Below are 19909 nucleotides of genomic sequence, written 5' to 3' on the forward strand. Positions count from 1 at the left end.
TCACAGGCTGACCTGCACTTGTACGGCCCACATAGGGCAGCCTCTGCTGCCTCCTCCTGCTCTGATGCCTGCCCAAGATGGGTTTCAAGCCTGTGCCATTCGGGTATGTCACGACACAGATGAAGCGGGACCTTTAGCATCAGCTGCTCCTTGAGTTCTGTGTGTACCACAGGCTGGGGTCTCAGTAAGAAAAATACCCTCTGAATATTGTAGTCCCAGAAGTAGGAGTCTGAGTGCATTACCTACAGTCTTCCAGCCTCTGAGTGAGCTGGACTTTTGACGTAATTCTGCAATGTTCATAAATAAATGCGGTCAACCTGAGAGAATCATTAAGTGCTATTAACTATCCATTAGAATTGTTAGGCACAAGGCAAAGCTAATGTATCATCTTCAAAAAGGAAAAGGATTAAAAGGTTGAGAACAAAAGCATAAATCCTCATTTAAGCATTTATAGCTAGAGTAATGGTTGCGGGCAGCTGGTAAGAACCCATGTCTTCCTTTCAAAGTGAATGAAGAAGAGATGGTATTTCTGATGCTCATTGCGTTTTATTAGCAGCACGTGGTAAGTGGTGTATTTTATGATTTGCTAGCAAGTTGTGATGTTGGAGCACTGTGGTCAGTAGCAGCTGCAAATCAGATCTCAATTAACTACAGTTATTGTAAGCCAGGGTAGCCCAGGAATACTGCACCAGTATTTACTAGATATATAGAGGGTCTTCCTGTCATGTGTCACAATTCATGTATTACAATCCATTCCTGGCACTGTACAGGAGAGTGGTAGAAAAAAAAACCACATGGGGAATGGTTTGGTAACTGAATGGAACAGGAAATTCCCACTTCTGGAAAAAGGTGATGGACCTGTTTGGGTCTTCTTTTGTGTTCCTTTTTTGTTTGTTTGGGTTCATCTTTATTTTTTTCCAAAACAAAGCAACAGTTCTTAACTACCTTTCTATGTAATCCTGTGTGTACATTCACATGTTCGTGGTGCAAGGATTAAATGCCAGCTACAGGCATGACTGGTATGGATGCTGGGCCAACAGCTGGAGTCAGACTGGGGATGTAGGTACCCCTGAGGTGGTGGTGCCAGCAGCTGGAGACCGAGAGTGAGGGTCTTAATGTCAGTAGCTGGAGGGACCACAGCTCATGGGAGCATCTCCACAGGTCCTGTAGACGGTGTGTCCAGAGTGCCAGCTTCTGTGGGCACCGGGGCAGCAGTTGGAGTCAGACTGGGGACCAGATGAGTGAAGCAAGTGAGGGGCTCGGCACCAGTGGCTAGAGTGGGGCTGCAGGTCACAGCCCCATGGGCTTGCCCCCAGGCAACAGGGCCTGAGTGTTTGTCTTCCCCAAACCTGGAAATTTGGGATGGGTAATTCCCTAACACGCTTCCAGCTCAGCAAGCTGGTGAGTAGGAGACCCCAGGTCTGGGTGGGGATATCAGAAGGGTGGAGGGGCTGTGCTGGTGGTGGGGTACACATGTGTAGAGTGCATGTGAGATGAGCACGTGGGTGCATGTGTCTGCTGGCAAGCATCAGGGTGGACTGCCTGGCAAGGAGGAGAGCTGTGAAGAGGATAAGAGGGCCTGGGATCTGGGCAGTGGTATTGGATGGTCAGAGGGGCTGTCCTGGGTACTTGAGAGGTGTACAAATGTGTTGTGCTGGTCAATCTGGGGCAGGGCTTTCATGAGTGAACTTCACCAGCCGGCAAGGAGGGAGGGGGCTTGGCTGCCTGTACTGAAGTCTCATGAGAGCCCTACAGATAGGTGCAGTTGAAGGCAGCATCTTGTCTGCAGCGGTCTTTGTGGCTGTCTGCGTTGGTGTCTTGTGTATACGTGTGTGTCTTTGGGATGCAAGCTTAACTTCACTACTGACTGAATCTGCGAATAGGATAGCAGCAGCCTTGTCCATTGTCCTGGGATGGATGTCCTGGGTCTCTGGGCTCCGGTGGCCAGGCAGGAGGAAACCCTGGGCCCAGGAGTGGCTGGAGGAGGCAGCTGCTTATCCCTTCCCCATCTGTAAAGAGATTGTGATTCTGATCTCTTCTCTGCCTTTCTCCTATTGTCTCGTGCATTTATATTAGCCAGAACTTACTTGGAAAGTGTTGCAAGGCACAATCTTGACACAGCCATGATAGAAATAGTTTTTCCTGAGCATAATTGCATGAAGAACAAATTAAGGTCTTCTGCTTTTTCTTCTGCTTATTCTTGCTTCTGACCTACTCTGTCTATTTTCTCTGTTAGCCCTTTTTTTTTTTTTCAGGTAGCTGTAGCTGTTCCCCTTCCTTGCTGTCTCTGTTGATGTGATGCTCTTCTCTGGGAAGGGTCAGAGACAAGGGAAACAGCTCTGCGACGTTTGTTGCCACAGCCGGTCTGTCCAGACCTCCAGGAGACCCCTCCGTGTTCTGGGAGGCCTGAAGCAACAGAACAACTTGGTTGTTTAGTGTTGAACGAAGTGGTGGTGGTGCGGTGTTGGGCTAGGGAAAAAACATGAGGAGAGACTCCAGAAAAGAGCTGTCTGCCTCACTGGGGTTCTGCAGACTGAGAAGCAAGTGGGACATACCTGGTAGGCTCTTGGAAAAATGCAGAGCCAGATGCAGGGACACCTCATGCATGTGCTGAAGCTGGGATGATAGTGGAGCCAAAAGCAGCTCTAAAATGGAGGGTGTATTGCACAGACAGACTTGAAAGCGCTTGTGCAGACCTTGGCTGTGTTTAGCGAGGTTCTCTGTGCTCCTCAGTACAGTGTGCTGTGATCTCAGAGGTGCAGCTAATGTGATCATTCTACTCCGTATCTGTGAACCACCTACCTGCGTTTCCTATGCTTCACGAAATTAGGCAAGTCGATTTTCACTGCTGCACTGTGCCCAGGAGTGCAGGCAGGTGTCATAGCAACTGCCCGGCGCTCGTCCTGGCCTCCCGCACGTCTCATCTGCAGAGCAGCTCTAGTGGGAAGTGCTGTTTGGTAGTACGTAACACAGAGGTCTTTCTGAGGACGTTTTTTTGTCAAACTTAGTGTGCAATATTGACCTTCGCCTCCTGTTTTTTATTATTTTGTGTTTGCATCTTTTTTGTTTAAACAAAAGCCATATATACAATATTAGGAACTAAGGAAAGCAGGGGACTGATCGGAAGTTCTCTCTTTGTGGCACCACTGGAGTGCTAGTACTTGGGTGCCATCAAATGCTGACTGCAAATCTGAGAGCCTCCGCTGCAAGCAAAAGTTCAGTGTAGGTATTTAAAATCTTCCAGGCTATAAAGTTCCTTCTCTTAAACTTGCAATTCCCAAGCTGCAAGCTGGTTCGCTTACTTACGTGGGTAACAGAGAGTTTGTGTGTCCCTTGTGGTGGGGCTGGGGGCATTGTCTGCAAAACAAGGTGAGAATAAAAATTGGCCTCTAGATGCTATTGAAGTAATATAACCACACTTGCTGCCTCTTGGGTTTAGTGCTGGTCACAGCCTGGTGAGATTGGAGAACCTGCACCTTTGTAACTGCCGTTTTTAAAAGAGTGACAGCTGTTGATTTGCTCTCCAATTTGTTTTTCATCAGTGTGTAAAAAGTTCTGTAGCCTCAAATCCCAGTACAAGTAGAGTTGTTCAGGTGTCTCTGTGGCAGTCTGTTGGAGAGCAGTGCTCTGAACTCAGTGGCAGCTTTGTCCAGACCTGCAGGCGGCACTGAGGTTGCTATTTATATTGAGATGTTCCAGCTGGAGTACAGTGGTTTCAGCTCGGTGCTCCAGGGTACACCTGGTAAGTATTTGTCACATTAGGCTTGATGTTACATTCCTTTTTTTTTTTTTTTTTTGCATAAGATATACACTTGACTCTTTAATCTACCTGTTGTCACAGGAAGCTGTTAAAAATTACTGAGCTACAAACAGCTAACTTGGAGAAGGCCTTTTTTGGCTCTTGCATCAGTTAGATGAATTGATACCTCCTGCATGTATTTGTCTTAGTTACAGCTGCAAATTAACCCAGCCCTGCAGCTGGCCACCTTGGGCCCTCCCTGCTGCCAAAGCGGCTGAGGTGAGCTGGGTTGTTCCTTCCCAGCTTGCCTGGCTCCGGCTGTGTTGGCCCTTCCCCATGGGTGTCTGGGGCTGCCCAAGCTTGACTTGCTAATGCTGGTGTGACAGCATGAGGAGCTGGCTGTGCATGGGGAAGGATAAAGGTAATGCTGTACTTCAAAGTGATGCTTTTCTCCTGTAGAGCCCTCCGAGGATGTAACAGAAAGCCAGGCAGGTGTACTGAAATTAGTCTTCCTGTATTTTGAGCAATGGCTGGTGTTGCAGGGTGTGGAGCTGGCACCCAGTGACATAGTGTGTGCCCTAGGCCTGCTCTTCTTTGGGCTGAGAAGAGGACTTTTGGATTCCCCTTGGAGCTTGGGGAAGTGCTGCTGGCGAGCTTCCAAACTGCCCTCCCTTGGAGTGCCTCCCTTTGGGGCGGCAGTGATGTTTAATGGGGGGCTGAAAGCAGTGAATGGCCCATAGTTGTTGTGGGGAACTTTGTGGCCACATTTTTGTCCCTCTCTGTTTACCCCTAAGTGGCTGGCCTGGACTGACCAGTGAGTGCCTCTGGGGTCCCCGTCAATCAGTAGCAGCTGTAGCAGTCTGTGAGTAAGCTGCAGTGCTCCTTCTGCTCTTGCCTCTGTTTCTGTGTAGCAGAGGATGGGAACAGTAAGCTCACAGTTAGAGCAGCAAGTGGGAAGGTGGTGTAAGTGGCTGCTTCGAGAACGCAGAATAAGGAGAGATGCCAACCTTGCACTTGTTGAGGCCTTAACAAAATCAGTTGATTTCTTTTTCTTTAATTGCAAATATCATTAAAACTTTCTTTGTCATCATATCATGCTGTTCTTTGAAAGGGTGATTGTCACTGCCTTATAATTACTAAAACTCAGACTAAAATTAAATTTCAGATTTGTTGCTTACTGAAATTATGCTATATTCAATACCTTTATAATATATTACAGGACTAGAAAAAGCAGTTTTTTAAAAACACATTTATCATTCCTAATGCATTGTTTCACTTCTGACTGTCAAGAGGCATTCTGTAAGGGATTAAACTCAAATTCACTTTCCAGACATAAAAGTTTGCATGTAGAAGTAATTTGTTTTAACCAACTTTTCTCTGCAGTTAGTTCTTAAAAGATTTTAGAAATCAAGGTTGTTTCCTCCTCCTCCCCTCTTTCTGACCTGACTTGAGGGAAAAAAAAAAGAAAAAGAAAATTAGAAACTTTTGTTTGAGCGAGCTAATCCTGAAACTAAAGAGGCCTTATTTCTGCTCACCAGCAGAAAAAGTTACTGCTAGTCAAACAAAAAGAAACAAGCACACACAAAAGAAAAAAAAATCTTTATAATTTCTTGGTTGTAAACATATTCTTTAGACTTTATTTAACAGATTACCTCCCAAATAACTGTTCTAATATTGCTTTTGTGCAAGAGGAGGATTTTAGCAAAGCGTAGGCCCCTTGGGGTCCTGTTGTCCGTGAGTGGAGAGCAGGGCCAGCTGAAGTCACTGCAGGGAAGTGCTGGCTTGGGGACTCAGAAAAACCTCCAGTAGGAGTAAATACAGGTTATTGAAGTAGTGGCACTGGCTTTTCAGCAAATCTGTTCCACCACATACCTGTAATCATAGAATCACAGAATATCCCGAGTTGGAAGGGACCCATAAGGATCATCGAGTCCAACTCCTGGCACCACACAGGTCTACCCAAAAATTCAGACCATGTGACTAAGTGCACAGTCCAAGTGCTTCTTAAACTCAGACAGGCTTGGTGCAGTGACTACTTCCCTGGGGAGCCTGTTCCAGTGTGCGACCACCCTCTCAGTGAAGAACCTCTTCCTGATATCCAGCCTGAACCTCCCCTGCCGCAGCTTGACATCATTCCCGCAGGTCCTATTGCTGGTTACTAAAGAGAACAGATCAGATCGGCGCCTGCCCCTCCACTCCCCCTCGTAAGGAAGCTATAGGCCGCGATGAGGTCCCCCCTCAGCCTCCTCTTCTCCAGGCTGAACAGGCCAAGTGACCTCAGCCGTTCCTCATACGTCTTCCCCTCTAGGCCCTTCACCATCTTCACCAGCCCTCCTCTGGACACTCTCCAACAGTTTCACGCCCTTTTTGTACTGTGGTGCCCAGAACTGCACACAGTACTCGAGGTGAGGCCAGACCAGCGCAGAGTAGAGCGGGACAATCCCTTCCCTCGACCGACTAGCGATGCCGTGCTTGATGCCCCCCAGGGTACGGTTGGCCTTCCTGGCTGCCAGGACACACTGCTGGCTCATATTCAGTGTGCTGTCAACCACAACCCCCAGATCCCTCTCTGCGGGGCTGCTCTCCAGCATCTCGTCGCCCAGTCTGTACGTATAGCCAGGGTTGCCCCGTCCCAGGTGCAGGACCCAGCACTTGCTCTTGTTAAACTTCATGCGGTTGGTGACCACCCAGCTCTCCAATCTGTCCAGATCTCTCTGCAAGGCCTTTCCACCCTCATCCGAGTCCACAACTCCTCCAAGTTTGGTGTCAGCAAATTTGCTCAGAACACCTTCTAGTCCTACATCCAAATCATTTATAAAAACATTGAAGAGGACTGGCCCTAAAATGGAGCCTTGGAGGACCCCACTAGTGACCATCCGCCAGCCAGATGTGCCCCATTTACCACAACCCTTTGAGCCCTGCCCATCAGCCAATTGCTCACCCATCGCATGATGTTTTTGTTTAGCTGTATGCCGGACATTTTGTCCAGTAGGATCCTGTGGGAAACCGTGTCAAAAGCTTTGCTGAAGTCCAAAAAGATCACATCAGCTGGTTTCCCTTGATCGACTAGGTGGGTGACCTTATCATAAAAGGAAATCAAGTTAGTCAAACAGGACCTACCGCTTGTGAACCCATGTTGGCTGGGACCAATGGCTGCATTGTCCCCCAGGTGCGCTTCAATAACTTCAAGGATCATCCTCTCCATAATTTTACTAGGCACTGACATGAGACTGACAGACCTGTAATTGCTAGGGTCTTCTTTCTTGCCCATCTTGAAAATGGGCACATTTGCCAGCTTCCAGTCTGCTGGGACCTCTCCAGATTCCCAATACTGTTGAAAAATAATTGAGAGGTCCCGCAATGATGTCAGCCAGCTCTCTGAGCACCCTGGGATGAATCCCATGCGGACCCATGGACTTGTATGGATCCAGGTGGAGCAGCAAATCCTGGAGGAACAAAGTAAGTGGTGTTGATCAGCTCCTCTCCTGTTCCAGGAAGGAATGACCTCAGTGAACCTTTTTCTTTAAGTGCCTGATATTAAGTGGGGTAATTGAAAGACCGTCAGAGATGTGGCCTTGACTTCCAGGAGCATCTCTCCTTAAACTTGCTTTTTTTTTTTTTAATAAAAACAATGGAATTTCACAAAAATCCTTGAAAACAATAAAAAGGGTGGGCTTTTGTTGGTGTTCCATTTTGTTCTGTTAGCTAGCTGTGGTGGCATGTTATCTGCTGATATCCCGTGATACGTAATCAGGGCTAATCTAACAGAAACACTTCCAGCAAACCTGAGTTGGTTGTACGTTAGTGTTACTCAAACCTGGCCGATTGCTGGTTGGAAGCACGAGTAGATCTACTTAGGCAGAGGTGGTGGTGAGTGCCAGTGCTTCTCTCAGCTACATCCACGTGGGGAAAAAAGCGTGGACTAAGTGCTTCTACCACTGCCCGCCACTGTGAGGGTTTACGGCTTGCTTCCCTTCCCTCCCTCTGGAGGCACACAGGTATCTCCCCTCCCAACAGCCTTCTGCTCCTGGAGGGCCGCTGCCTTCCTGGACGGGAGGGACGCGGGGACGCAGCTCACCCTACAGCAACAGACGAGCGGCAGGAAAATCCCTTTTCCTTTGCGGTAGGGGGGGGACGCTGTGCCGAGCCGGCCGGCCCCCGGCTGCAGGTTGGCGCCGCTCGGAAACTTGCCCGAGGAGGAGGAGGAGGAGGAGGAAGCAGGAGGAGGCAGCCGCGGCCCGGCGCTGGGGGAAGCCGGGTCCCGGGGCGGTCCCGGCCGGTGCCCCCCGCCCCTGCCCCCGCCCGGCGGCTGGCGGTGCCGGAGCTGTCCGCAGAGGGAGGTGCTGAAGGCAGGGAGGAAGCGGAGGGACGCGGACATCTTCGCTCCCCCAATTTCCTCCCTGCCTCCTGCAGCCATTTTGCACCAGCACAGCCGAAGGAGGTGTAGGAGGGGAGCGGGGGGGCTGGGGAGGATGAAGGGAAGGGGGTAAAGAGTTGCGGAGAGCAAAGAGGCGGCCGTGGGAGATCCCCACCGGTATGTCTGCTGAGACTGCCTCGCAGCAGCAGCTGTCATCAGCATCATGGTGAAAAGGAAAAGCTCCGAGGGCCAGGAGCAGGAGAGCGGCCGTGGCATCCCTCTGCCCATCCAGACCTTCCTATGGAGGCAAACCAGGTGAGAGCAGCAAGCCCTGGGTGCTGAGGATACAGCTCAACAGGGTGGGGGAGAATGGGGGGGGCGGGGAGGGGGCAGGCCAGCTGCTGCCCAGTGGTGGGGAGGCAGCGGTGATCACAGCCACAACGCGAAGGTGAGAAACAAGCTGTTCTTTTTGCACTCTGTGTAGAGCAATCGGTGTGTTTTGGGAACAGGGGAAGGATTTGAGGCAGGTTAATCCAATGGCAGTCACAGGCAGCATCTTGATTTGACTTTAAAACATCCGCGTGTGTGTGTCTGTGCGCCTCACCCCTCCTTGCTGCTCCCCGTCTCCCCCCTTTAAGAGGACTTGTGGAGCTCAGGTGCTAGGAGCAGCGTCCCTTGGTGCTGCATCGGACTTGCCGCTCTGCCTGCATCTTTATTTGCAGCCGTTCTGGAAGTGTAATCTATGCTTTGAGAGGTCAGCATGCAAACATACGTCAAAGTCTCACCCTATTTCATTGGATTGGAGAGTAATGATGTGTGAGGGGCAGGCTGAGTGTATGGTTGGGGCTTTATGTTCCTTGTGAATCCTGGCTGTCTCCTGACTTGCAAGAATTTTAAACTGAAAACACCGAGGGGGATGTGGGGGGAGGGTGGAAGGTTTGAAGGTTGTAGCTCTAATTAAAAGCCTCAGTCACAAAATCCCTTTATCACACAGTTTCCACATCCTCCAAGAATAATATATAATAGGGTGACTCGATTAATGTGTCCCCCCCACCCTTTTTTGCCCTTGGTGTAACAGATTCCATTTTGGAGGGGAATGACAGCAGAGGGTGGTTGTTTTCTAGCTACAGAGAACAGGCCTGCATTTCGTCAGAAGCCTTCCGCGTCAGCAGTAATGGAGGGAAATAATTAATACAGAACTGGCACATGGATCCCTAGCTTAAAATATAGGCAGGGCAAAGTTCGGTAATATTTAACACTTGTTAAACAGAACATTGTGAAAGCTTTTCAGTGTGGTGAAGTGGCTGAAAATTGTCTAATGGAAGATTTAATCTGCCCTCAAGACATGTTCTGTTCCCCATGGTTAAACTGCCATTTGGCATTTTAGCGTGGATACTGTCTTCTAGAAAAGGTAGTGGCACTTTGGCAGATGTCATCAACAGGTATCTGGGCATTCTTCTGCCTTCCTTTACGTTGAGTTTCTCAGCCTTTTGCCAACCTTTTGACATGAGAAAATCCTGAAAATAACTAAGCAGAGTTCAAACTTGAAGTATTGCCTTTCTAATGCTTTTTTTTTTTTTTTTTCCCCCTCCTTCAGTGCATTTCTAAGACCTAAACTGGGGAAACAATATGAAGCTTCCTGTGTGGTATGTACCCATTTCTCTTTTTCAGCTCTTATTAGCAACTAACATTTTATGCAATTTGATCTGACCCTGGTGGCTGATCCGCAAGCTTCTCAGCTCATAGCAGGAGTGGATTTAGTCCACCCAGCTTAATTTTGTACTTTCACCATGTGAAGGATTTGAAACCTTTTCCCATCTAGAGAATTTAGATATTGTGCACATCTCTAGGCACAACAAAAATTTATTGCTTTTGGTATTAGTAGTTGGACTGACACAGTAAAGAATGGCGCAGACAGACTGAGCTGAGACAACCTGGGTCTAAACTTGCAGTTCATCACGTGTGCATGTGCTCAGATGAGATTGATGTCATTTTGGTTTGTGATTATTGGATCTTTTTCAGAGTGACAACATTGAAAATCTAAACAATGTTAACAACAGGCTTTAACCAATACTTTCTACCATTGTGCAAAATGAAAATGTCTCCTCCATTGGAAAAGAGGGGACCGTATTTTAGCGGCATAATTGAAGGGACTATTATGCAGATGCTGGTAACTGTTATTTGTAAATGTATTTAGTATTAAACCTCAACCTAGTGTGTAGAGGGAGAAAGGGAAGACAAGCAGCAAGTTCAGATAGGATGGTTATCTAGGGAACCGCACAATCCTTGAACTGTTGCTGATCTTTGGATGACTTAAAGTACATTAAGCAGTTGCAGCCAAACCTGACAGACTGGAAAAATGTGGTCTGGACGTGTATCTTAATAGTTTAAAGTACTTAGGTCTCGCTGCAGCAATTTTCTGACTTCCTTCTCACAAGATATTAAGCTGGAGAAGTCCTAGCTACTGCTGACTAATTTTCTTCTAAGAAATCCATAAATTTTTCAGGGTTGTTCCTAGATACCAAATACTGGCAGAGGACTGTTGTCTTAGTGTGTTGGTGGGTGAAATGCATGGCAATTCTGGTATGTGGAGCTCAAAGCATCATCTCCGGTTTATACCATTGACAGCTCAGAGGATACAGCATGGAGTCTGTTGCCTCACGTCGTGCAGGAGTCTCAGGAGTGTGCAGGAGCCATGGCTTGATGCACCTCTAATCTGAGGCTGTGGACCCACCTGTGAGCTTGTGTCATCTGTTGTTGTTGGGTAGAGGGACAGAGCTTCCTTCTGCATTGGTGTGCCTTAGGCATATGGAAGCTGTGTCCTTCTACCTATCTGTGTATGTGACTTCCTGGTGGTTCATGCTATGCTATTGAGAGCAGCCCCTCTCTGTCTCACAGATTGATTCTAAAGCCTCTTTCTTTCAGGAGCACGTACCAGAATTTACTAAGTGTAAAAAGCTGCAGAACAGCGTAAATCAAACGTTTCAGTCAAAGGAAAAGGAGCTCTGGAAAAAGGCTCAGGAAGGAAGGGGCCTTTGGGCTTGGGGATGGTCCTCAAGTGGTCAGGGGTGCAGATGGTACCAGGGCAATAAAGCCATGCCTGCCTTAAAGACCAGGGGGTTGCTTCCTTCCTTCAGCTGGTGCCTTGCCTGGCAACCCAGCCTGGATTGTGCCACAGAATTGTGCAGTTACATACTGAACATGCTGTAGTCCTGGCAAAATGCCTTGGTGCTGAAGAGTCACAGCTTAGGCGTGGATGAGCTTGGCATTTTTTTTAAACCAATTGAACCTCTGTGACCCAAGGTCTGTGGTGCCATGCTTTGTAAGAAACCCCAACACCCCAAAGGGTAGGGGAGCTTAGTGTCTCCGGAGATGGGGAGAAGAAAGAAATGGGTTCACCGTGAATGCACAGAGACTGCATCAGTGCCTGGAAAAGAGATCTGGGATTACCAAAGGCATTTTACAATTATGTATGGCTCTTGCAGATATAAATATGGAGTTTTCATGCAACTAGCTTCCGTGAAGGTGCAGCCTGCTTCAGCTGTTTAGATAAAGGAGAGCTTGATTATTCTCCACTTCTTAACATAATCATGAAATAATGAGCAAAAGCTTCCAAAGGTGGGGTTTCATTTTGAGGAAATGATGGGATGCAACCTGAACTGTTGTATCTGCCACCTTCTTTTGCCCTTTGCTTTCCTATCCCTAGCAATCCCCAGGAATGCCTGCCCATATCAGCACCTTCCACATTATCTGGTAGGTCAGCAGGGTGCTGGGTAAGTGGGTGAGACAGGTTTCCAGAGCTTGGCAGGTAGTTGGCTTATCTTCTGAAACATCAGGCTGTTTATCTAACACTGCTGTATTGACTAGCCTGCCTAAGAATACCGTGCACCTGTTATACGATCCGTCCTTTTTAAATTCTCTTGCCAGAATAGTTCTAGACATGCTACAGGCCGTTAACTGTCTGACACGACTGCACAGTGCTGTGTATTATTATTCTTGGCTCTCAACTTGCTGCACTAGGATTTGCTGCATATTGTGCATTGAGGAAGCAGATGCTGGAGGCCTAGACTCAGTCAGTACAGCATCTATTTTGTACGAGCAGATTGTTTTGGTTAGTTGAGCTTTGCTGTACACTTTATAATTTTTAATACTTGAGTGAAATGTAGCCCTTTCATAGCCCTTTCATTGTTTCCTTACCCAAACAACCTCACTGACTTTAGTTGGTCTATGAATATCGGCATAAAGATAAACACCCCCTATTGTCTTAAACTGTCTAAATGAACCCGTGTCTGAGTATAGATTTAATGTTCTTCCTTCTCCCTCTTCTGAAGCTCTTCTGCCCTGACTCAATCAAATTTCTAATGTGCCTGAATAAAAGCTGTAAATGACCTCAGTGGAATGTATGTGTTATGCAGAGACAATGTGCTTTTTGGGGTGAGGGTAAGGGACTAAGGGATCGATTGTGAATTTTTTTCAATGGTTTACATTGGCCATGGAAGAACCCAGGTGCTTTCTGGAGGATCCAGCAAATTCAAAGTTAATGCTTTTTGTTTTGCAAATGTGGTTTTGTTGTTGTAAACAATTAAAGGGTAGATATGGAATAACATGTAAAAAAAAAAGCCATTGGTAATGGTTGTAGAAGACTGAATCCGTGGACGCAGGAATTTTCTCTGAATAAAGTGTGTGGCATCTGTGCTTCATTGTCAATGGTTGTACTATGAGTATCTTTTTTGTTAATTTTACAATAGCCATGTATTCATAAAAAACAGAACCAGACCCTCTCCTGTGCTCTGTGCTCCTAGATTAATGTTTTCAATCTTTGTAGGTACAATTCTTACTTGGAGGACCTTCCCTAGACTGACAATTCTGTCTGCCTGCATTTCAAGTTCTCTCCAGTCAGTCTGAAGCGACATTAGCACTGGTTCTCTGCTTCCTACCATGATGCAGTCTGAGCTTTGGGAGAAGAGGGCAGTAAGAGAAATTCTGTGCTAGACAGCTTTATACGAAGCAGAAAAGTTCTAGGATAGTAGCTGTGAGAGCGTGAGAGGGCTATTTCATGCAAAACGTGTGCTTCGGGAGGTCAGATCTCAAGGTGTCTGGACTAAGATAATGGATGGGAAAAGGGGCAATAGTTCAGTAACCCTGCTGTCCTAACTTACTGCTTTTTTTTTTTTTAATTTTTTTCTTCCTCTCCTTGAGTCAGATCCTCTAGGGCTACTTCCCTGGAGGAGTGCTGCAGCTCTTCTGGCACTCCTGAGAGGATGGATCTGGAGGGCTGCCTTACATGGGGTGCTGCAGGTACGGCTCCCCTGGGCTTAGAGCAGGGGAAGCTCATAGGACTTGAGCAAAGTTGTATAGGAACCCGTGGCAAAGCCCAGCAGGAGCTGTTCTGTTCTGTACGGCTTCTCTAGGCTTCAGGCACCCTCTGCAACAGGAAGGTGGCACATGCTGACCCTGATCACGTGGTATTTGACGGCCTCTTTGATTCTTGGTTGGAGAGGAGGGTAAAAGGAGAACAGTAGCAGTGGGAAGGCAGCCAGACAAGGCTGACCGCTATTCCCTGTGAAAACAGATGGCATCACCAGGCCAAAAGGAAGAATGCATGTGTAAGTGGCCCTGAGGGAGCTGAATGCACACACACAGCCCTGCTGAAAGCGGCTGCCCTTTCTCCAGCCAAGACATAGCACTGATTTTCCTCTCTGCCACCTTGGCCTTGGCTGATGTTCTTTATCCTCCTTTGACATATGGGGTGTTGCCGTCAGGGACTAGCTTCTGTAAGTAGGTAACTTTGTTTTCTTAGCCAACTAGCAGTCCTGAGACTGCAGCCCCAGACATATCCACGGCATTACAATATCCCTCTTCTGACTGACTTAGAGGGAGCTTGCTTCGGACGTTCTCATTTAACCTTCTCATTAAAGCATGTAACTCCTCTCAGCTGTAGCAGCACCTGCTAAGTTTTTGAGGGTTGAAAGTTAGGTCTTAATGTCTGTGTATTCTTTAGCACGTCCTGAAAACTAGAGTAGAGCCATTGCAGAGCAACAAGGAGGTGCTACAGAAGCAAATGCTAACCTGGAGCCTTGCATCTTGAATGTGTGGTATAGGCAGAAGCTGCTGTGAGCTGGACCTTTATGAAGAACTTGAGGCAAATCCCACGGGAGCACTTGTTCGAAGAGCCACATACTGCTGTTGGACTGCTTGTGGCTGGCGTTATCAGTGTGGGGAGTGATGCCAACTGGGTCTCACGCTGATAGTACGTACACAGTGGTAATTTTGTACCAGCCAGTGCCTGTAGCATACAGGGATGCTCAGTAGTTTCTGTACAGGAGCCTTTGTGCTAGGAATGCTGTATGCTGCCAGAAAAATGTTATCTCAGATGCCTGGGATAACATACGCTGTTCCAGAAGTTAGTATTGCATTGGGCTGCAGAAAGATATTTAGCTTTATGCTCAGGCCAGGAAAGAACAGAAGAATCTTGTGGCAATCGTATACGAAAAGCTTCATGTGGCTCAGAAAACTAAAACGTTGAAGAGAATGTAAGCCTAATTTTAAAGATGCAATTGCAGACTCCGTGGCCTCCCCTGGAGCCTCTGAAGTATTCAGAATATAGGCCAGAGCTTCCAGAAGGCAGTTGTTGCAGGACTTTCTCCCTGACACCATTGACAAGCGTGCAAATAAGACCTTGAATGGAAGGTCAGAGCACAGCAATGTGTCTTCTATCCCATTTCAGAACAGTGTTGCTGTTTCCAGTGACTTCTGTTTTCCTCGTCCTGCTGTATAAAGCGAATAGCTTTGTCACAGTGCTGAAGTGTGAAGCCTGGCTCAGTTCTGATTCTTGTGCTTGGCAGGCCATCCAGGGAGCTAATTCAGCTCACTAGCCTGGTAGAAACTAAGAACTTCTGCGCTGAGCTTCATTTTGGCCTGTGGAGAGGCTTGACTTGGCTGTGAGCCCCACAGCTGATGCAACAGCAGAGGTGGGAGTGCATGGCTGAAGCAACAGATGGGGAATGAAGGGTGGCACCCTGACCCCTTTGGGCAAAAATCAAAACAAGTTTTGCAGTGGCCCTTTCAGGCTGTGTGTTGTTTGTGACCACTTGTTAACCCTGCGCCTCTTATCTTGCTTCCAGGGACACTGTGCGACTTCATTCCCCCTTTTGTTAGGTAACCCTGGCTGGGATAGTTGTTCAGGACCTCTGTTGCCTTTGTCCTAATGCTTTTGTGGGTGCTTCTGTGGTTTAATGACTTTGTAGTTCCAGATTTGGACAGAATACTCAGACCATAAAACGAGCACCAGGCTCCCTGCCTTGAAGGGGTGGGGTTCGTCTGCTGTTACTGCTTGTGTCCCTGCACGGGTAGGATGAATGGCAGGGGACTGGTTCCCTTTGTAGGGCTGGTGACACCCAACAGATCTCTTACAGGGAGAGTGATTTGGGTCTTCCTTTCTGTGATAGCCATGTTATCTAGTCCTGGTGCTAAGAATACATGTTACTGACAACCTAATCCATGGCACTTTTTTATTATTTTTTTTTTTACTAATCCCTAGGAAGCCAGCTCTTTTGTCCACATACTATGACTGATGCCTTCCGATTTCTGCTGTTGCTCCATAATGAGAGTTGGTTGACTTTTCTGACCAGAACCTGGGGGTTTCTAGTAAGTGGGCAACTTTCCACAGTTATGTTTGTTGGCAGCTCTGACATTTCATGTCAGCATTTTCTAAGGGTTGATTTGTGTGACTACAGGTGTAGTCCTCTGCAAGCATACTCAGTACCAAATACCTTTGCTACGTTGTACTGTCTGTCTGCCCTTCTCTTACTCTTTGCGCTGCTAATGGGGTGTTAGTCTTTGGTTGTAAGTACAGATGTACATTTTTCTGCCTCCACGCTGTACAGAGCAGAGCCAGCTCCTACGGGGGTGCTGTCACCCCATGGTGACTATGTGCACTGGCACATCCTGCCTCTCAGCAGAGGGGCTCATGTTCGTCCCCACCATGGGACATGGCCACAACCTGAGAGGGGAGTGTGTGCAGCCGCTGGGGCATGCAGAAGAGTGCACGTTACCGCTGGTTATCATGGCGTGCACTGGAGTGGCTGGTCATGTAGGAGAGCTGGTTTGAGACTGCTGCCCTTTCAGCTTTCCTTTTTTCTAATTAAATCTGTTCCTATCAATACCACGTTTATACGGGAAAAATTGTTATGACTAGTGTTGAAGGATAAGCTTTACGAATCTGGAGTGAGGGCATTTGAAACATCCATTAGGTCACGAATGCCAACAGTTGCTTGAATGCCTGGAGCCTGATGAAATTGGTGGAAACAGCTTGTGAACAAATAGGTAGCCAGGAGGCTAAGCTTGTCTGTGGAAGGACGTACATTACCAGTCATGTATTTCTTAGCTTTAGGAACTTCAGTGAGGGAGTATAACTGCTTTTGTGACCCATAATGAGATCTTCCTATCTGGTCAGAGTAAGAGCGTATTGAAATAGTTAGAGCAACTAGCAATAAAGAACTTCCTTGGGGATTTCAAGGGCAGATAGTCTTATTTTGTGTTGTTTGAGGTGGAAATAATGAACTTGCTGCAGCTATCAGCTCTTTTAAGTGTTCATAAACTACGGCATCATGGCTAGCTGAAAAAAATTGTATACTGAGTATTTTTGTGGCAGGGTGTGAAAACATTTCCTAAGGCACGTATACCTTTAATGGGTTGCCCTTTATGTTACACTAAACTGAAAGAGCATGTGTGTGTGTGTGAAAGAGAAGTATACCCAGCTCTCAGCTCCACACATACAGGCTTCATTAGCTCCTGGGACTTCCAACAGGATTACTGGCATGCCAGGTTAATACCCAGCACAACTGTAAATCTGGCTTGATGCCAGGACTTACTTATATATGTGTGATATTTACTTTAACTCTTTTTTATTGTTATGTTATATTGAGTTTTGTATCATACATTTTATTATTGTATTATATTGAGTGGCCCATTCGTTTCCTAATTGAGTGTGTCCATGTGTCCGAGCTTTAGCTACCGTCCATATCTTACAGGAGGAATATTCTAAGGTATGATTTAGTTGTATACTGAAAACTTACAGATCACAGTTTTTTAAAACAGAATGTTTTATGTCCTAGAATGTCTGTGCAGAAATAGATGTACAGAGTCTTTTTTTCCTCTTTTCTTACAGTCTTTTGAACGAGTTTTAGTAGAGAACAAGCTGCATGGCCTTTCTCCAGCACTCTCTGAAGCCATCCAGAGCATTTCTCGCTGGGAACTTGTCCAGGCTGCGCTCCCACATGTGCTGCACTGCACTGCCACATTGCTCTCCAACCGAAACAAGCTAGGTTAGTGCTCATGAATTTGTTTTTCCATTACTGAAGTTATCAGTCTGAACATAAGATTGATGCTCAGCATGCCACAAAACATGCTTTAAACCCTAGAATTAGGATTCTAACGAGGAATCCTAGTATATTCTGTGGGTTACACATTTCATGTTCTGTTCTCATTTATAGCAGGGTTACCTGGGAGGGTTTCCTCAGTGAAGTCAGTGGTGTGCTAACTTTAGAAATCATGAGCTGAAGAGTCAAAGTAGTTCAATGACATTTTGATAGTTAATTTCCAGATACGCTAAAACTAGCTTTAGCAGAAGCCTCACAGTACTTACTTGCATTTTGTCTTATTTGATGGAGTCAAACAGATGAGGCTTTCAAGCTGCCATCTTTTAGGACCGCACTGTGTCTATGCATTCAGTGGCCCTGCCACTGACTTTTCAGGGACTGAATTGCAAATGCTGTGAAATAAATGGAGGCTTGTGAATTAGGAGTTTTCAAATAGAACAGAATGTTGAGACTGTTAACGCAGAACTTTAATTTTCAAGCTCCCATTAGGAGGGAGGTTGGATGCCCAGTTTCCTGTATGGCTCTGAAATTTTTGACAGTACCATTAATGGAAAGCCTGTGAGATACTGTGATGCGTTTTTCTCATTCAGGACATCAGGATAAACTTGGTGTAGCTGAAACAAAGCTGCTTCACACTCTTCACTGGATGCTGCTGGAGGCCCCTCAGGACTGCAGCAATGACCGATTTGGAGGAGACAGAGGTTCTAGCTGGGGAGGGAGCGGTAGTGCCTTTATCCACCAGGCTGAAAACCAGGGATCACCCGGACATCCCCGGCCCAGTGCCACAAATGATGAGGAGGAGAATAACAGAAGGAAGTTCTTCCAGAACTCCATGGCCACAGTGGAGCTCTTCGTGTTCCTCTTTGCTCCTCTTGTTCACAGGATTAAAGTAAGTAGAACATCAGTGGGGTACTTGTGTAGAGATGCCTCTGAGCAGGGAAACAGTGATTCAGCCTTTCCAGTGACATGAACAATCACTGTAACATCAGGCAGGTACAAAGGAACATAAATCTGAACTGAGGCATTTTCAGGCCCTAGGAATATCAAAGATCTGTGGCCCATATGGAATATTTGGGAGCCTGGAACCTGCTGAAAGGATTGCAAGCTTTAGCTTGCTCCAGTGTCTCTCACTCATTGCTCATAAGGACTGTGCTAGCTTTTCAGGAATTCCACCATGGGGCTGCTGCTGAGGCTTGTTGTTGTCATTACTAATCATCTTGATGCTGATTACCAAGATTGCTTTATAGTGGTATAAGCATGAAGTGGCAGAGGCAATTAAGCATTCCTTTGTTCTGAACTTGGAAGCGGGCTGCAGGCTCCCTGTCTGCCAGAGTCCTTCGGTTGGTTTTATGCTGAGTGCATCAGCTTTGCAGAGCTGTGTAACGAGGAGTCATTTTCTGCATGCTCTGACTCCTCCCTCTTGTCTTTATGCTCTCTAGAGAGCTGCTATTTAGACTTCACACTTCCAGGTAGGCTTCAAATGAGAAACTGGGTCTGGAGAGCAGGTGGTCAGAAAAGGTCTGTAAAGTCATGAAGGACTGGAGTCTGTTGTGTGTTCTAACACCGCCTTGTGCGCTACAGCAGTTGAAGAAGATAAGGAAGTAGAGGAGAGAAAGGATAATCATTCTGTTAAGGCAGGTGAAAGTGGGTCTGGAGAGCAAACTTCCTTCCCTACTTCTGTTACCAAGTGTCTGTACAGCTCAATTTATGTAACCCAAATTCTTCTTAGTCATTTACTAGTTCTCCATTTTCTCTGTGAGCTATGGAGACATGGAAGAAAGAAGCACTGAGTTCTTCCCAGTGCTACATGCACCACTGTGGGCTATCATTTGAAAAAATAAAATGAAGCTGGAGGTAGACCCTGGTTGTTTGAGACAGTGTTTCCAAATTTTCTGTAATCATCTTTCTCAGATTTATTTCCCATTTACGAGATGGGATTAATAACAGTATCTCAGGTTCACCTTGAAAAAAATGTAGGAAATATCCATGAATCTCTGAGATATTGTAGTGATGAACACTTGAAAAGCCCATGAAAACATGCATTTCTGTCATCAAAGCAAAGCTTAAAAAGGATAAGGTAAATGAGGCATATAACTGGCTTTCTAAGTCAGCATTGCCACCCCTGTGTTTCATGTAGGTAGGGGTGTCGGGGGAAGAATATGACCTACTAACTGAAATAGTGGATGTGTCAAGGAAGATGATACTTGTTTACAAAGGAAGGCCTAAGTGATGGAATTTTAATGACTTCTGGGAGGATTTACATATTTTGCAATGTATTCTTAAACGAGACTTTGTGGGCATGGGGTGGTAAGCATGTAATCCTGTAATTTAACAACTTGAGTTAAGTGTTTACATTTCCAAAAGCTGGCAGTGCAAAGTAAAAATGCAACACGTTATTGCTCCCACTTTCTGATTACAGACAGTGAGGCAGAT

At 46.6% G+C, this 19909-nt stretch overlaps 1 protein-coding gene across 15 annotated transcripts in view; it reads left to right on the top strand.

The window, feature by feature from the left end:
- The window catches only part of UNC80 (unc-80 homolog, NALCN channel complex subunit), a 137308-nt gene that overhangs the window by 396 nt on the left and 117003 nt on the right, over positions 1-19909 (top strand). For 7 of the 15 annotated variants that reach the window (XM_048058237.2, XM_048058243.2, XM_048058235.2 and 4 more), the window contains exons 1-4: positions 8055-8411; positions 9694-9742; positions 17266-17422; positions 18067-18365. In XM_048058237.2, coding sequence (XP_047914194.2) covers positions 8320-8411; positions 9694-9742; positions 17266-17422; positions 18067-18365 — 597 coding nt within the window. In that variant the 5' untranslated portion in view covers positions 8055-8319. Of the gene's footprint in view, positions 1-8052; positions 8412-9693; positions 9743-17265; positions 17423-18066; positions 18366-19909 lie in introns of those variants that run through there. The other 8 variants (XM_048058232.2, XM_048058242.2, XM_066999275.1 and 5 more) reach the window with 4 other exon arrangements.

Source organism: Anser cygnoides, chromosome 6 (genome assembly GCF_040182565.1).
Source record: "Anser cygnoides isolate HZ-2024a breed goose chromosome 6, Taihu_goose_T2T_genome, whole genome shotgun sequence".
In the NCBI taxonomy this organism is placed as follows: domain Eukaryota; kingdom Metazoa; phylum Chordata; class Aves; order Anseriformes; family Anatidae; genus Anser; species Anser cygnoides.